The sequence below is a fragment of the Strigops habroptila genome, chromosome 16, assembly GCF_004027225.2.
Source record: "Strigops habroptila isolate Jane chromosome 16, bStrHab1.2.pri, whole genome shotgun sequence".
Classification (NCBI taxonomy): Eukaryota; Metazoa; Chordata; class Aves; order Psittaciformes; family Psittacidae; genus Strigops; species Strigops habroptila.
The window spans coordinates 961,389-979,113 of NC_044292.2; the positions used below are offsets into that span (position 1 = coordinate 961,389).

Sequence of the window (17,725 nt, forward strand, 5' to 3'; positions counted from 1 at the left end):
ACAAGTAATTACAAGGACTAGAGTAAATGTAAAGTAGAGGGGAGTACTTGGACCAGTGACTTGCAGAGGTAATAAAGAGCTTTAAATATCTGTGACCCATTCCCAGACACTGAAACCTCTGTGTTCTCCCCCAGAAGAGGGGTGAAAAAGCAATCAAGCCAGAAGGTAAGCTCAAAGCCAGATGGCAAAGTGCAGCTGTTTAATTCACCCACTACCCTGGGAAGCTTCAAACCTGGGTCACTCCGTGGCTCAGAGCTCCAGGAGACAGCACTGGTTAGCTGCAATCACACAGGATTTGCCCTTTTGGATTCTGCCTCTTTGGCCATAACTCCAATTTTAAAGGGCAACTGTACAAACAGGACATAGGAGTATTTATATTCCTCTCCAAACACCAGCACAAGCAGCAGGGGTCTGGTGGGTGATTTATGAGGTGGGAATGCTGCTTTGAACTGTATGTTAGATGGGGGTTGTCTTTCAAGAGTGGAGAGGAACATACGACGGCTGTCTCTTCTGAAGAGCTCTCAGTGGCTCTTACCCATGTGGGCACAGCTGCTAGGTACTCACACCGAGGTTCTCTCCTTCCATTCTCACTCATATACAAAGTCAACACACCAGAGAAGGCCATTTTTCTTTTATTTATTTCCCAGAAGAGTTCTTCCTTGCACGTTCCAGACACGATACAAAACAAGCAACAGAACTTTGCTTCATGTACAGAAACAGTTTGTTGGAGTATAAAGAGTTACTGGTGATCATTACTGAAGAATGTTGGCTTATTCCAGGGGCACTTCAAGTATTCCTGAGGAATAATCATTGATTTCTCCTTCCTTCCCACTGGGATAGTCTTAGTCATTAGTCACTGTTCCTGTAAAGCAAGAAGGCTTATATTATTAAAAAGCCATTTGGGTTCCTTACATGGAAGGTGCTGCTCGATGTAAAGCAAGCCACTTGGCTCCGAAACGTTTCCAGAAGGTAGGCTAACATTTTCATCCTTCACTAGACTGAGAGCTTGAGCATGGAGAAGTTAAGCAGCTATTTTCATACCAGAAGCATGTTCTCATGCACATAACTCCCCATTCTGATCAAATGGGTACTTCAAGGAACCCCAACGTTACTGTTCAAGGTAACTATTCGCAGACTGAATAGAAACCAGAGAGAAATCAAAGCCACAAAGGGCAGGAGGAAAGGCTCCAGTTGCCAGCCTGTATTCTTGCACATCAATATAACCCACACTGCATCAAAGCACAGGCTTGTGGGTTTGGGGTGATAAATAATAGAGGCTAAATAACCTGAAAACCATGATAGTTCCCATTCTGCAGGGAAATCTAGGCCTTGTAATTCGCAGCCTCCAAATAATTGCTAGATGTTGATTTTAAATTCAGCTGAAATCACAGTGGAATCCACTTGATCAAATTACTTAAAGAGCCCTTGGAATCTTATGCCCACAAATGAAGACTTGGCTGCATTTAAGTAGTCTCCTGGTCTAGATGAATGGCTCTTGCATTGATGAGTTTCATGATCAAATTACTAACCCAAAGGATGGGCACCGTGATTATCCAAGCTGCAGTTGCAACAGCTCCAGAGTCACCCTGTAACCTCCTGACTGGTATCCTGAAGGTCCTCTGTCCTCTCTCATTCTCACTTAGGATTCTGAATTAAGAACTTGAGCCTGAACAATCAAGAATCCAGACTGGATAAAGCCCCAAGTAACCTGGTCTGACCTCAGAGCTGACCCTGCTTTGAGGTCACAGCAGATGACCTCCTTGAAGTCCTTTCCAACTCGAGTGACCCTGTGATCCTATGAACTTGACAGGTTCAGAAAACCAGAAATAATTTTGTTCAAATTAATCCACGTTACATTTCTCTCTCAATAAAGCTGAGTTTCTTGCAGGATCTCACATTGTGACAAGTTAACACTTGAGCAGGACTCCGTTTTGTAAAGGAAGTCCTACAGAGTTTAGTTATAACCGTTATTTTCTAAGAAAAAACCAGATGAGTGATAATGCAACAATATTTTCCATGTTCCTAACCAACAGAAATGAAATAATTTTGTTGTAATAACCCCAGAGCCATTATCCATGACACGACATTTTGGAGAGGATTAACAGCATTAACCATTAGATGGCTTCATCCACGACCTCCCTCTCTGTGTGTTCAGCCTCCCTGTGCCAGAGAAAGCCAGTGGAGACAGTGCACTGGAAACTATTTGTCTAGTCCTGCGCCATGCAGGCAGCTGTGCTGCTTCTCTGAAGTGTCCTTTCAATTACCTCATGCTTCAAAGGACCACCCTTGCTCCAGCACACAGCTTAGTCCTTAATCCAAACAAAATCCCTTACTGGGCTGACCCCAAAGTCAGTTTTCTGTTGCTCGACATGCCTAGTAACAAGCATCCTTGAATGAATAATGCTCGCAGGGCATTTACCATTCACATGAAGCCACAGACATGTCATTCCAGCTTCTTTCTGGAGATGTGACTTGGAGGCATACCCTCAGGATGGTGTGGAAAGCTATGGCATTTAATGTTAGCAGATCTGGCCAGCAGAGTCCTGCACATGATGTGGATTCTGGGCTGGAGCTGGCAGTGTTGTAGCAGCTGCACCTAAGTCACTGCTTCCCTATATTGCTGTCTAAAATATCTTATCCTGAAGAAGCTGGTCAAGAATCTTGTTACCATTTCCCTTTCTTAACAGGCAGCTGAATGTCTTAAACGGGTATGTCTGGTAGGGCTGCAGAGGGCTGGCAAAAGCTCATCTGCCAGTGAATCTGCGGGGAGTGGACTCAACTTCCAGCTGTAGATGCATCAGCAAAAAGAGGAAAAACACATTCAGGATTCCTTTCTCAGGCAGGCGAGCACTTTTTGTGTTCTGTGTACTTGCCATGAGAAGCTCCTGGCAGAACATTTACCCCAGTACCTTCTGAAGTGCTAAAGTAACTGTAAATATGTCCTGGTGGATGCTTCTGCAGGGCTGTCTCTGAAGTGCTTTCAGCAGTATATGGCTTTGTGGATCCAAAATGTGCACACACCTTCTCTCCCCCCCCCACCAGACACCACAATGATGAATTACCATAAAAACAGCCCCAACTTTTACATGTGAAGAAATAAAGACAATATGAATGGAGTCAGTCTGTGGACTTAGTGCACTGTAGGCAGTTTGTGAGTGAACAAATGGTTCCTGCTCATTAATCTGTTTTTAAGTATTTTCTCTTGGCATGGCCAGTGACAAAACTAAACTCATCTAAATGATCCTCTTCCAAACTATTTAAAGTGTACAGTTTCTTCGGACCAATTATTAGATTCCAGCCAAACAAGCCACAAACCTTACACGTGATTATTATTTTCATGTTGACAAACCCCAAAAACCCCAACCGAAAAAGCAAGCAACCAAAAAACCACTCCCCAAAAGATCACAGATCTGTTTCCACAGCCACATCTACCTGACATGACATTCAGTCTCTTTTTAGCTCATCTCTTTCAAAGTCTGAAGACAAAAAATATCTTACCATTAGTTTTTCAGCTTTCCTATTATTATTATAGTTGTTTTCAGGTTGTGGGCAAACCTACCTGCAGGATCTGTTAAACCAAGTCTATGTATTCAGTCCAGTAAGTTTAGTGCTAAACACACCAGATATTAAACATTACTAAAGAGCAGGGGAACTGCCCAGCTTTGGCACCACAAGTTTCTTCTTCCCAGTGCTCTTCTGGGAAAGGCAGAAGAGTATCTATTTAAATGGTGTCTAGGTGCACCATTCTCAATTAAAACAGTTCCTAGCTAATAGTAACTACTACTGATACTTACTTTTACAAATTTACCATGGAGAAGATATGGAGACTGGAAGTCATGTTGACAATTGGAATAAGCCATTCCTAACCCCATCCCTGACCCAAAAGCGATAGGCCATGTCCTTCCTGTGGGGGAAGGCAAGCAGAGAGGAAAAGTCCAAGTCAAGAAAAGCTGTTTATTTCACATGACAGTGACAGCATTGTTAAATAAGCACCAAGAAAGAATAAATTACTGGGAAGAGGCATATTAGGCATTTTCAAGTTCTAAAATCAGCTAAAACCCAGAGCACTTCAAAACAACAGAAGTAACAGTAAGATATCACATTGAGAATTCAATGGAGAGCAAGCTCTCAATTCAAGATATTACTGTAAACTATTCTCTTACCAAAGCATAACTAAAGAGGAATTTAGATCAGTTTTAAAACCCTGGCAAGCCTGGCATAAACTGATGTCTAGACACATGGCTCCAGTCATTTGGCTCAGGGTTTCCTGCAATTCCAGCATTTGAGCTGAGCACAGTAGGAGCTTAGAGAGGTGCCTCATGGAACAACCTTGTTACACAACAGTTAACACTGCACATAACTCCATGTCAACTCAAAAGACATGACCAATAATGAAAGAATTGGTTTAACATGCTGATTCTCACATGCCTCAAAGATTTCTTGGTTTTAAACTGCACCTACAAGAGACAAAGTAGGGAACCAGGCAGTAAAATTCCTCCAGTATACTTACTTTTGAAGAAGATGACTGAGAAAACAATTCCTAATCCAAACCCAGCACCTGCAAGAAGAAATGCAGTGAGTCAGAACTAAGCTATAATGCAAAGTAATGGCAAAGTGATTTAGTTCTTTACAGGATTTCTTTGTTCCCACTCAGGAATATCAGACTACCTGTAGTTCAGCACCAAACAGAAGTGTTCCTAAATAGCAATACTACTTCTTGTTTTCTTAAGTAACTGTAAGCAGCTAACTCAGATTAGAATCCCAACACAGACCATTATCAGAGAGATTTGGGCACCAAACCAGACTCTCATCCCAGAGAAAGTTACTGAATTTTTGTCACCACGGACAATGTGGAATTAAGATTTATTTGGCTCATTGTCAGCAAATGAGAAACACTTAAATGAAAACTTATTGTGTCCTTGAGCTTTAGATTTTGCAGATGGATATCTTATTGTATTTCGGTTATCTCACTACTTTAACTGCTTCAATGCATGTCCTGAGGGCAGCAAAACTTTGATGCTTTGTGTTACCCTATACCTTACAAAAGAAAGCTCCAGGCTGCTTATCTTTCACATCCACAACATTCATTATGGAGCATATTTAAATACATTAGGAATGAATGACTTTTCACATCCTTAAGACTATATATAGAAATAACTGCAGCAGTTGAAAAAAAGAAGGAAAGAAAAACCATCCAGCACCATTAAAAACTCAGCTGGTGTATTTAAAACTGACTTTTGCTTTGCTTGGAAGGTGAGCTGATGATTTGTTGCAAGTCAGGCAAGTCTGCAAAACTCCTCTCACAACCCAATAAATAGAATAGGGAAAACCTGGAGCTCAGTGGGTAAATTCTACCTTTAATTTTATCCACTAAAGACAAGAATTTGAGATAAGGCACAGAAGTACAAAAGTTTAACAAAGGAAAAAGAAATAAATCAGTCATGCCTATGCTCATGAAAAAAATACCCCAGAGTTTCAGGTTTGCAGCAAACACATCCTGTTATGGGCTTCGATTCTCTCCCTTCTCTACAAGAAATCTAACTTAAGTCTAAGAAGTTTAATTAAAGATACATTATCTTTTTCATATATTCCTAGAAGCATGTGATCCTTACTTCAGCTCCTGTTGAACACATTACCAAGGGGGATGTGGCCAGCACAACGCCAAAGAATCCAATACCCTCTTGGCACACAGCAGTAGGTCTTTTTTCCTATGTTTCCTTCTACTCTTTAAACCTTTTTCCTTGCAAGAAGTACATTAATGGCAGCTTGAAATGAAACAACACTTCCTGCACTAGTAGTACATTAACTAAGCACCTCATGTTTGTCATTGATTATAAAACGATGAAGATTACACCAGAGGTGACCAAATGTGATCAGAACAAAGCGCCTCATGCTTACTCTCCTGTTAGGACTCACTATCTGTATTTACTGAGGGCTGGAAATCCAAGTTGCTTTTGAAAACTCTTCACTTTCCTACAGCTTTTCGACTGTGACAGAAGTAACTACTTTACCAGGTCATTACAGCTTTGGAGTAGACTTACGAAACATGCAAGTGGAGGGGAGAACTCTGCCTGCCAAGTGGTCCTGACACAACTCCCCCAGCCACCTCAGCAACACAAGGGCAGGTTTTAGCTCTAATCATTTGCACAGCTAAGGGGAAGTCTCAGTTCCTCGGATGTCTGGTTGGAGCTTCAGCCTTTTTCTGCATTTCAGACAGTGAGATACACCACTTGGAGCATCTCATATGAGCAGCTAACTGCTCGCACTGTATCACTGACCAGCACTAAGATGTGGACTGGAAGAGACATCATTGCTAAGAGCTAGTTCCTCCCCACGTAGAGCCTTCCTTCAGTACCTTTGCTAGAATACAGCTGTGTTGGCTCTCACGGAATGTTTATGCTATTAAGAATAATGACTATCTTCAAGAATTCATCCAAATGACAACTGTTTGGCCCTCTGAGCCGGCTCCCTCTGCCAGTCTTCTCCTGTAATACACAGTCTGCTGCCTTTTGGGTTTGGGCTCTCGCACTGTAGGTCTGAAAAGGACTTTGCGGAGGTAATTTCTGTACAGACAGCACTAAGCATTGTTTGAAGTGCCCCGTTCAGAAGGCCTGCCATGCAATGGTGATACTGGTCCTAGGAAAAGATCCCCCTTGCCAAGCCAAACAGTTTAGCTAATCAATAAGAAATGATTTACAGGATGACAAATCCTGCATCATCTCTATGCACAGCCCAGCAGTTTCTAATGTCACCACATTTTCCACATTCCCAGTCAAACCCACATTCTTTTTACCAGCCTGATGGTAAACTGCTTACTTTCTTGCCTTCAAAAAAAGCCTGCACTAAGGAAGCACTAAGTTAATACAGTTTCTTTCCAACCACTTCCAGAAATAGGCATTATCTTATACTCTTTTCACCTCCTTCAAATGCTCTCTCCCATTACAGCCCCATTTGTAAGGGCTCCCACACAGATGCCATCAATGCTGCTTCCCGCTGGCTGATGGGGAAGCTACAAGATACTCTTAAAGGTGATAAATTTATTATCTCTGCCAACTGCTATTCAGCCTAAACCAAAACCTAGGTCTTGCCCCACACTAATACCCAACACCACTGTGAAGCTGCTGTGGTCCAGCATGACTGAGTTAGGAAAACCCATTCTGTCTTCCCTAAGAAAGCTTTTATCTGAACCAGTGAAGCTGAAGGGATTCTTCTTCCGATGTAGAGGCTATCTCTGCACCCTGTCCCAGCAGGAAGAGGAGTATGGAAGCTGATTGATGGTACATATCCAGGGCTTTGCTTTAAGTAATTAAATGCTCCAGAGAAGGAGGAATCTGACAGCTCGTGGGTTTTTGTTGCTGTACAAGAAGGTAACTTGATAAACAAAGCCACAAACATACTGCAGCTTCCCTTAGTTTTGCTCATTCCTTTTCTTCCTGAGGAACAGACTACAGTCTGTGCTGCAAACTGGTGTGGATCACAACACCCAGCCAAGAAATGCTCAGCTGTGCCCCCCCCACCAGCCAGTGCATACACAGCATTTGCTTTTTTAGTTATAATGTTCAAGCACTGGGTTTACCTAAAAAAACAGAAGTTACATGTATCTTCTTAGCCTGCCTGGTTAAGAACCCATTTCTGTGGATACTTTGTCACTCATCTTCATTCCACTAGAAAGTATTTGTGGTTATGTGGTCATTTCCTGTGTCTCCAGGACCAGGAGGGAGCTAAAACCATCTCATTTTGGGAGCAGAATAAGGCATTTCTCTTTAATTCTATATAAAGTTACACCAGAGATAAACAATGGCAGAGCTGTTGATGGCTTTTACAGGTTTAAGTTCTCACATGCTCAATTTCCTTTATAAGAGGCAACATGTTGCTTCAAAGAGCCTCCCACCTGAGCAGGGGACACTCAGTCTGCAGCTGTTTCTACTAAAGATCAGCACCTCTAGGCCAGGCTTTAACTCCAGAACAATAAAACATGAAAGGTTTATCTTACAATAAAAACAAACGAACACGGAGAAGCAAAGGGCTTGATCCATGCAGGGCACATTTCTTCTTGCATGAGAGACTCTTTGGAGGAAAAGGCCACAGGAAGGAGTACAACTCATTTTTCACCTCCTCTGACAGTTTGAAATGTTTAACTAGAAAAACAGCCTCTTCTACCCCACATCTATCACCTCAGCTTCAACTCAGTGTCAACAGGGGACAGGACAGCTCTATGGACATCTTACTCCTGCTCCCCAGTAAGTGTCCTGGCCGTGTGGACCAGCCACACGGAACGGGGATTAGGCACAAAGCCCAGCCTCCAAAACTTCTTCATTCCTGGCTTGTACACCTTCCAAGAAAAATGTCACAGTACCTCAAATCAATGCAGCACACAGAGAGCACGCGCCACAGACCCAACAGGACATCATAAAAGTGTCTCAGAGAGAAACACAAATCTTCAGGACGGGCTCCTGCCCCCTAAGAACATCTGGGAAAAGCTGCTTCTATAAATTTAATCAACAGCCCCTCCAACAGTGCTACTACACAGTTCCTTCCTAGGCTACCCAAGTAGCTACAGGCTGAAGCAGCTATAAGGCTGCCACACCTATGTACATAGAATCATAGAATCGAGCAGGTTGGAAAAGACCTTTAAGCTCATCAAGGCCAACCATTCCCAGCACTGCCAAGGCCACCACTAACCCATGGCACTGAGGCCTCGGCTACACGGGGTGTGAACACTTGCAGGGACGGTGACTCCAGCCCTGCCCTGGGCAGCCTGTTCCAATGCCTGAGCACCCTCTGGGGAAGGAATTGTTCCTCAGCTCCATCTAAACCTGCCCTGGGGCAGCTTGAGGCCGTTTCCTCTTGTCCTGTCCCTTGGGAAAAGAGATTGACGCCACCTCACTACAACCTCCTGTCAGGCAGTTGTAGAGAGCAACAAGGTCCCCCCTGAGCCTTCTCTTCTCCAGACTAAAGAATTTTACACTTTTCTTCAATAGCTTGAAACTTAAAATAGAAGGATTAAAATAGAAGGACTAAAATGTGCTCATTGACATCTGGCTGTTACTGCAGTGCAGCTGTTACTATAGCACTGGAAGTTTTTCAATTACTTAATCTGATGATAAAAAGAAAACTATTCTTTTCCTCTGCTATTCCTTACCCGCCAGCACAAAGCAGAGCTGCAGCCTCCTTGCCTTCACATTCTCTTATTTGACAAGTAAAAGAACTAAATTACTGAACTAAATTACTGAACTAAAATCAAGAAGCTCCTGGAAGATGGTGTCTTGTTCTAAGAAAACAGCAACCACCCTGTACAGACAAGACTCTCTAAAATAGGTCATGGACTTGTCCCAACACAGATTTCTCCCCAGCTAGGAAAAGAGCTTCCATTAGGATCAAGAAAATGTGTCAAACTGTTAGTTTCTCTCTGGGGACAGTGACAGCAACAGCTCCAAGGTTCAGCAGCAGATCTCACCCATGGCCCTGATGCACTGGAAGTTCCAAATGAGTATCAGCTCAGTCCAGCACTAAAATCTGCTTTAGGTAAGGAAACACCCACGAAAAGTCAGGATCTTCAAAACAAAGGCGGCAAGCAACTCTCAAATCTGTATTTGTACAGTGTCTGTCCTTCTCCCTCCAATCCCACTTTGTCAAGATACAAGGATAATTGTTTTGCAAAAACAGGGAGCAGACACTTCTTGATGCTCCAGTCAGAAACCTGAGACCATGAAATCACTTCCTTACAGAGGGAACTAATCTTAAGCAGACCTTTAGAAAGGTCTTCCATGGCAGGAATCAGATTTTCTTCAGACACCAACTCTGAAGCTTTCATTCTCATCTCCCCCGTTGCGTGGAGTGTTTATATAGCAGAGAGAAAAACGAGCAAGGACACTAGAAGAAAACATCATGAAACTGTACACCGAGTACTCGAGGAAGAGGGAGGGAAAAAAGTGTGCTTTGTTTTCTGCTAGCGTTCAGCTGCAGTAACACAGAATACCTGGAATGACAGGATATAAACATCCAAATACCTTTAGAATATAAAGATCCTGACATGCTTCCAAGAGCTGCTTCCACCCTTAAGCACTGCTGCAGGTCATCCACGGCCCAGAGGCTAAACTGAGATAAACATCAGCACTTCTGCAGATGGAAATATCCCTGTTAGCCCATCACCTCCCAAGCAATCACAATGATAGTCCTGTAGTGGCCCAGGAACTTCCCATCCTCACACCAGTGAATGAGCTAGTGAGGGGGCACAGCATTTCCTCCTTTCTTAAAGAGGGGAAGAGAAGAAGAGCGGAAGCTACTCTCAACAGACAGTGCAACAAAGGATCTCATGAATATCAAGCTTTTAGGCAAAATCAGGGTTGCACTTGCTTTAGAAGCACACATATAAGAAATCAGCAAGATAATTATATGGAAAATACACCTCTGACAAAAAAACTTTACCTTGTCTTCCACAATAAAATATTGCACTAATGGAAACAACAGCATTGCTAAAAAGAAGAGTTTAGCTGGAGTAAACATATCCACACGTAGGGCTTCTGCAAGCCTTGCTCTGAGGGTTGGCAATCACCCTTCTTCACACCCATCCAATGTAGGTTGACCAGTACTGACGTCTACTGGCGCAGCTAAGAAACAGAGGCAGTTTGGAGCAAGAAGCCTCACGATGGCACCTCACTCGCAGAACAGCTACAGAAAGCAGCCTGATCCTTCTCAAATCTCTCACCATTAATTTGTTACCAGCAAGGATGTGCCAGTAGCCCTGAAAGGATTTTCTCAGAGGACTGCATCTGACATAAAGAACAAAGAGTTGTTTCCACCTGCTGCTATCAAGGACCAAACAAATGGTTTAGGATATCGCTTCACCAGAGTCCACTTCCCCTGGACCACGTCACTTCATGCCACCTCCCAGACAAGGCCCAGCTGGCATCTTATCAATGCAGTAGCGCAGAGAACAAGGAAGCAGTGCACCTTGGATTCCTTTCCAGCAGAGGAGATGTTACGTAGGCTGCAGGGGTTGTAAACAGCCTCACTATCAGGTGGGTATCACAGATCTTCTCTCAGGTGTTGTGACACACCATGAGTGTTGCCAAGAGCAGGCTGAAGCGAGGGTTGAGTAGGGCTTCCCCCAGTGTTGCTCACAGTGTGCAAGGGCACACATAGGCAGGGCAGAGCTCCCCAACTCCATGGGACAGCCAGCGCAGAGAACATCAGGACACAATGCAGGCAGCAGAAGAGAGACCTGGATTCCTAAAGATTCCCTGCCTTTTTCCTCCAAAAGATAACCACCCCTTAATTTGTAGGCAGTCATTGCACTCAGAACTCTGCAAACAACATAACTAAATATTGCCGCTGGATTTTGACTAAATGCCTATTCTCAGAACAGCATTTAGCCACCTCTTCCAAATCAAACATCATCTGTTGGCTGCATTGCCTCCCTGCACAGCCTAAGCCATAAGCACTTAATATTTACACTACTCGGGCTGCTGCAAGATCAAACTAGTAGGATTGGATCTTCTCCTGTACAAGAGGGGAAAATAACTTGAGGCTACAAAGAGCTCACATCACAATGCAGTTGTGTGCTCACACAATATTTGTGTGCTCCATTATTAGAAACAAAATCCCAAATGAAGAACAAGTTCTTTTGACCTGGTAGCTAAGACTGAACAGCCACATTACAATCACCAAGCAAAAACACTCCACAAATCACTCCAAACCAGGAATTTCAGGATTTTTGTATATTTGGAGAAAGTCTAATCCAGATTTCAGGAAGGATAATCAAGCTTTATCATTACATAGACTGACTTGATCCTATTCATAACCATGGGAAGGCTTATTTAAAAATACTGACAGTGCAATCCATACAATGATTCCTTCTGAAATAGTCAATCTGTGGAATGACACAAACAATACAGGAACACCACTGCTATTACAGAAACAGCCATTCAAGCAGCCCAGATGAAGCAAGCTTGAAGAAATCATGTAGCAGTTGTAGGAGAGCTCAAAGTGTCCTTTTCTCTTACAAAATTCCTATTAAATGGAAATTAGAAGTGTTTGCTTTTCAGATGTCAAAACAGAGGATTAGAGGAAAATGAACATCCCTACACTGGGTTATTTACAAGCTTCCAGGCTGGATTTTGGTCAGTCACAGACATACATCAAAACATTTCATGCTGAAACAGAAAAAGAGAAAAAATACAAAGAGCTTCAGCACAGCAACTTAACAGACAAGGCAAGAAGCAAACAGCTTGCCTGGGGTTACCTTTCAATGTCAGGTAAATTAGTGTTCAACTCACTTAAAACTACAACAGTTTCAAAACAAACCAACACACAGAGGCACACAAAGCTCCCTCCCCTCACACATACACTGTTTATTATAGAATCCCAACCTGGTTTGGGTTGAAGGGACCTTAAAGCTCCTCCGGTTCCAACCCCTGCCCTGGGCAGGGACACCTTCCACTAGAGCAGGTTGCTCCAAGCCCCTGTGTCCAACCTGGCCTTGAACACTGCCAGGGATGGGGCAGCCACAGCTTCTCTGGGCACTCTGTGCCAGCGCCTCAGCACCCTCATAGGGAAGAGCTTCCCCTGTTTCAGTTTGAACCCATCACCTCTTGTCCTATCGCTCCAGTCCCTGATGAAGGTCCCTCTCCAGCATCCTTGTAGCCCCCTTCAGACACTGGAAGCTGCTCTGAGCTCTCCACGCAGCTTCTCTTCTCCAGGCTCAACAGCCCCAATGTTCTCAGCCTGTCTCCATACGGGAGGTGCTCCAGCCCCTGCTCATCCTTGTGGCCTCCTCTGGGCTTGCTCCAGCAGCTCCATGTCCTTCTTATGTTGAGGACACCAGCACTGCACACAGTGCTGCAAATGTGGTTTTGCAGAGTAGAGGGGCAGGATCACCTCCTTTGACCTGCTGCTCACGCTCTGGGGGTGCAGCCCAGCACACGGGGCATTCTGGCCTCAAGCACACAGTGAAAAGGGGTCATGGGGAGCTTCTCACTGAAGTACACCCCCAAGTCCTTCTCCTCAGGCTGCTCTGAATCACTTCTCCACCCAACCTGTAGCTGTGCCTGGGATTGCCCCAGCCCAGGTGCAGGACCTTGCACTTTGCTTTGTTGAACTTCATGAGGTTGGCATTGGCCACCTCTCAAGCATGTCAAGGTCGCTCTGGATGACATCCCCTCCTTCCAGCATGTCAACAGCACCACTATTGCCTCCCTGTTCGCTGGAAACAGCATATAACAATAATTTGTCCAAATGTGCAGCCTTGCAGAGAAAAACCAACTCTGCCAGTCCCCCATGAGTAACTGTCTTTCCAATCAGTTGAACAAACAAAACCTTTAGCCAGGGTTTGGAGCTGGTAGGATGGAAGACCACCACAACACTACCTACTTCCTGTCCCTTCACTGCAGAGCTCATCTAGTAAAGGGAAATAAATGGTTGTGAAGGTTGGAAAAGACACAGGAGCTTATAAAGCTTTGCAAGCTGGGAAGAAAAAGAAAGGCACTGTACTTAGATTCTCCTTCCCCACACATGAAACAAGCAACTTCTCTGATGGGTAAGAAAAATCCTACCAGGAAGAACGATGGAACAGAAAGTTAAATTATTTAAACGAAAAGGAAATAAAGGGAAAGAAAGGGAAGGGGAACAAAATACCTAAACCCATGCTCATCACAGAAAACCAAATAAATACCAGTCCTAGCGAAACGGAGGTGGGCACATAAACTCCACTGAAGAATGTTTCAGTGTTTTGTGTGGGTTTACAGCACTTTACTCTTCGAACTGGAATACCATCCTACCAACGCCTGACAACACATTCTGTTTTGAACAGGAAAAAGAGGTTTAATACCAAATGACAACATGCATAAAGGTAGTGCCCAAGAAGTCAAAAATATAATACAGCAAAAGATGTATTACAAGATAAATATGTAGTTTGGACATTTCAGTGGCAGGAGATCAAGTTTCATCTGGGAGCTCCATCTCCAACTAAAACAGTAGAGCACAACTACAAACACATCGGCTTACACAAGGGCAGTGGTAAGCCAGACAGACTCACACAAGATAGGACAGGCTGCAGAGCCCCCAGCTAGTCTTTAAACAACATACTAGTGCTAATAAAGTCATCCTCACAGCCACTACTTCCCCTTCTCACTCTCCTGTTTCCCATGTCCCTCCAGCCCTCAAATTCATCCACAGGAGTTACCTGACTCTACAGTTCTCAGACACTGGAGAACTGTCATGTGTGCAAGGCATCAGAAATTCAGTGCTCTCCTCTACTTACAGGTCTGGAATGTGAAAACACAGGACTAATGACAACGTTTGTCTTTCCCCAACCACAGGCTGAAATGATCTCTCTGATATTAGCACTCAGGAAGGATGTAATGAACGTACAGGAAGGAAACTGCAGCCACCAAAAGCAAAAGTCCTACAAATAGAATCATAGAATCAAGCAGGTTGGAAAAGAGCTTTAAGCTCATCAAGTCCAACCATTCCCAGCACCGCCAAGGCCACCACTAACCCATGGCACTGAGGCCTTGGCTACACGGGGTGTGAACACTTGCAGGGACGGTGACTCCAGCCCTGCCCTGGGCAGCCTGTTCCAATGCCTGAGCACCCTTTGGGGAAGGAATTGTTCCTCATCTCCATCTAAACCTCCCCTGGTGCAGCTTGAGGCCATTCCCTCTTGTCCCATCCCTTGTTGCTTGGGAGAAGAAACCAACCCCACCTCACTACAACCTCCTGTCAGGTAGTTATAGAGAGCAAGAAGTGAGGATTCAGTAAACTTCTGTATCCCACATAATAAGCAACAAAATTCTCAAGTAGGAAGGGTTTATTTTCTTTCTTTCTTTCTTTCCAGTATAACAACTGCCCTTGATAGGTTATTAGAACTCCAGCAAACTTTGCAGTAATATTACAAAAACAATCACCACAACCATGCAGGTTTTTGAAGTCCCTGCAGAGAAAACACTCATTTCCACTGAGACAGTCTGAGAAAGTTGGCATTGTCAGCATGCAATTAACAATCTGTGTTAATTTGTTTGATTCTATGATTCTATTTGTAGAACTTTTCCTTTTGCTGGCTACAGTTTCCTTCCTGTATGGTCATTACATCCTTCCTGAGTGCTAACAGCAAAGAGATCGTTCCAGCCAACGTTTGTGTTAATGCAACTCACTTTGCAGTTAAAAGCCATCACCACCTTCAGTCACAAACTACTGGAGTATGAAGCAACTTTGTAGGAACTTTGGAAGTCAGAACAACCTCAGAGTTTGTCGTTGTTAATACCGTGGAGGAGGTCACCAGCACAGACACTTCGGCTACTAGATCAATCATAGAAGCACACAAAACAGAGGAATGCTTTCACACATGAAAAGAAACATGTGTCTGAGGCCATCACATGGGGTTTAGTGCTAAAGATATAACTAAAGAGCGGCAGCTCATGTGCTGGTTTTGGGCAATCTAATGAAAAACATTAATTTTATTGAGATCTTTACCCAATGCCATCCTGAAGCTCACACTGGGAATCTTGGTCTAGAGGAGGAGTGCAGAAAGTCTAAGCACATCTTCTTTTGCTGCCACTTTAAGATGGAAAACCCCACCAAATTAAGAGAAAAGGCTTGCTCAAGAGACACGCCGCATCGAAATCAACCCTGTACCCACATCTCTCAGCCTTCCAGAGAGGCTTTCCATGCACAGGATTCCTACATGTTCATGCACAGCTGCAGCATGGAACAAGTTCTTGTTTATAATTTGGCATACTTAATATCTTATGATAAAGCAACCAGTGCTATGGAAACATAAACAGATCTGGATGTGTTTGTCAGACAAACCTGAATAGAATTTCATAAGGCAAAACATTGCTCTGGAGCACTTGACACTTTTCAAAGGCCAGTTATAAACAATGGAAGTTTCAGTTTACTTAAAACTATTAAACAGCTTTTCTAATGGAAAAGTATTAGGCAACTAAACCCCCTGAGTTCCTCATCACCTTTCAAGCATAAAGCCACTACAGCAACAAGAAATAAACATTCACATTTCTCAGATATAATTTATGGTCCTAAGAGAGACATCTGCACCTACATGGGACACATCCCTTTGTGTCAGATACTTCACTTCTTGCTCTGTACATTGCATTTAAAGATTTGTTTTCATATACACATCAGAAAGCCACAACTTCTGCCTAGTCAACTTGCCAGCCTGTCACATGAAGAGCACAACCACCCATAAAACCCACAGTTCTAAGTGACACGTTCTGAAGGGTTGTTGCAGATCTGAAGCACCACAGTGCTAACTCTGGGGACAAATAAACACGGAAGAAAACCGAGAGAACTGTTCCCCTGTTTAAAGAAAAGTGTTACGACTGCTCCCCTCCTTAAAGCACAACTCTCTGCAGGGTTGGGACACCGGACGGAAAGCTTCTCAATGTCAAACTCCACACACTGTACTAAGCAACACATGCCAAAGCTATCAGCGTGTCACACAGAGCACTGCTTTTAATAAACACAGCCCACCTCGTACGCTGAGTGATGTGAGCAGCTCTGCACAAGCAGGTTTTGAAAACCAAGCCGCCGTCAGAGCGCGACTAAAGGCGGGCAAGGTCGGGGCCCTCATGGCCGCGGTGATGCCAACCCGGGGCCCATTCATTCAGGGCGGGAGGCGTCCCGCCGGCCGCGGAGCTCGGCGCTGAGGGACATTTCACACGGAAACCTCTCATCTTCAACAGAGGGACTAACCAGAGGTCAACACCGACCCGCCGCTACCGGACCGCGGGTAAGCCGGGGCCGGGCCGGGCGGGAAGAGCCCGGGGCGGCCATGGGAGCGGCCCCAGCGGAGGTCCGTGCCCGCGGCCAAGGTCACCTTGCCAGGCCCGGGGCCGCCCGGCTCATCCCCGCCACGGCGGCCCCGCTCCCCGAGGCGGCGCTGCCCTGCGCTGAGGGCGGAGCCGCGGGACAGAGCCCGCTCCCGCCCGCCGCAGCCAGAACACCGCCGAACTAAGCTGGGCCCGGGGTGGCGGGAGGACACCGGGCCTTACAGCGCCCGTCCCGGCCGCACCGTGAGGCTGCACGGGCGGCGGCTCTCCACAGCCCCGAGGCGCCCGGCTGGCCGGCACCGCTCCTCCCCGGGTCCTCCCCCTCCGCCCTGCCCTCCCCGCCCTTACCCAGCTTGACGGCGGAGTCCGCCAGACACCGGTCCCACTTCCTGCCCAGCTCGCCCTCCGACGCCATCTTGCCCGTCCCCTCCCACCTCACGCCGTGCCCTCGCCTCCTCCCCCAAGAAACTCTTCGCGAGATCTACCAGCGCGGGCAAGCGGTGCTGCGCCTGATCTCGCGATATTTGCCTCGGGCCGCCGTTGTCAAGGTTACCAGCGGGAGGGCGCGATGGCTGCCGCCCTCAACCTTGGGCCCGGCCCAAAAGCCCGTTTCCCCCCGCAGGACCCGGCCCCCTACAGCCCTTCCTGGGCCACATCTGCTCAACTACAACTCCCGCTTGTCCTTGTTAATCCTCGTATCCCTCAGCTTAAGGCAGGATGCCCATCTTGAGACAGCCCCCTCCACCCCAGCTTGGGCCCACCCCTGGTTGACCAGCTCCCCTCAGGGCTCTCACCTCATCTTTGGTAAGAGCCTACATTTAGCCCCATCTGCCTCAGAGTAGGCCTATCCCACTAGACATGGCGCTCCAAAAACCCTGCAACCTTGCTGGCTGGCCTCAACTTATCTTCAGAGCCTGAAATGAGGTACAGGTGTGTGA

At 45.4% G+C, this 17,725-nt stretch overlaps 1 protein-coding gene across 1 annotated transcript; it reads right to left on the reverse strand.

The window, feature by feature from the left end:
- Window positions 1-616: 616 nt before the first annotated feature.
- Window positions 617-17,288, reverse strand: MICOS10 (mitochondrial contact site and cristae organizing system subunit 10). Its single transcript, XM_030507607.1, has 4 exons — window positions 17,136-17,288; window positions 4,511-4,558; window positions 3,795-3,904; window positions 617-862 (listed from the first exon to the last, which is right to left on the reverse strand). The coding sequence occupies exons 1-4, from the start codon at window positions 17,200-17,202 to the stop codon at window positions 854-856; spliced, it is 234 nt and encodes a 77-aa protein (XP_030363467.1). The 5' UTR covers window positions 17,203-17,288; the 3' UTR covers window positions 617-853.
- Between the last annotated feature and the right edge of the window lie 437 nt (window positions 17,289-17,725).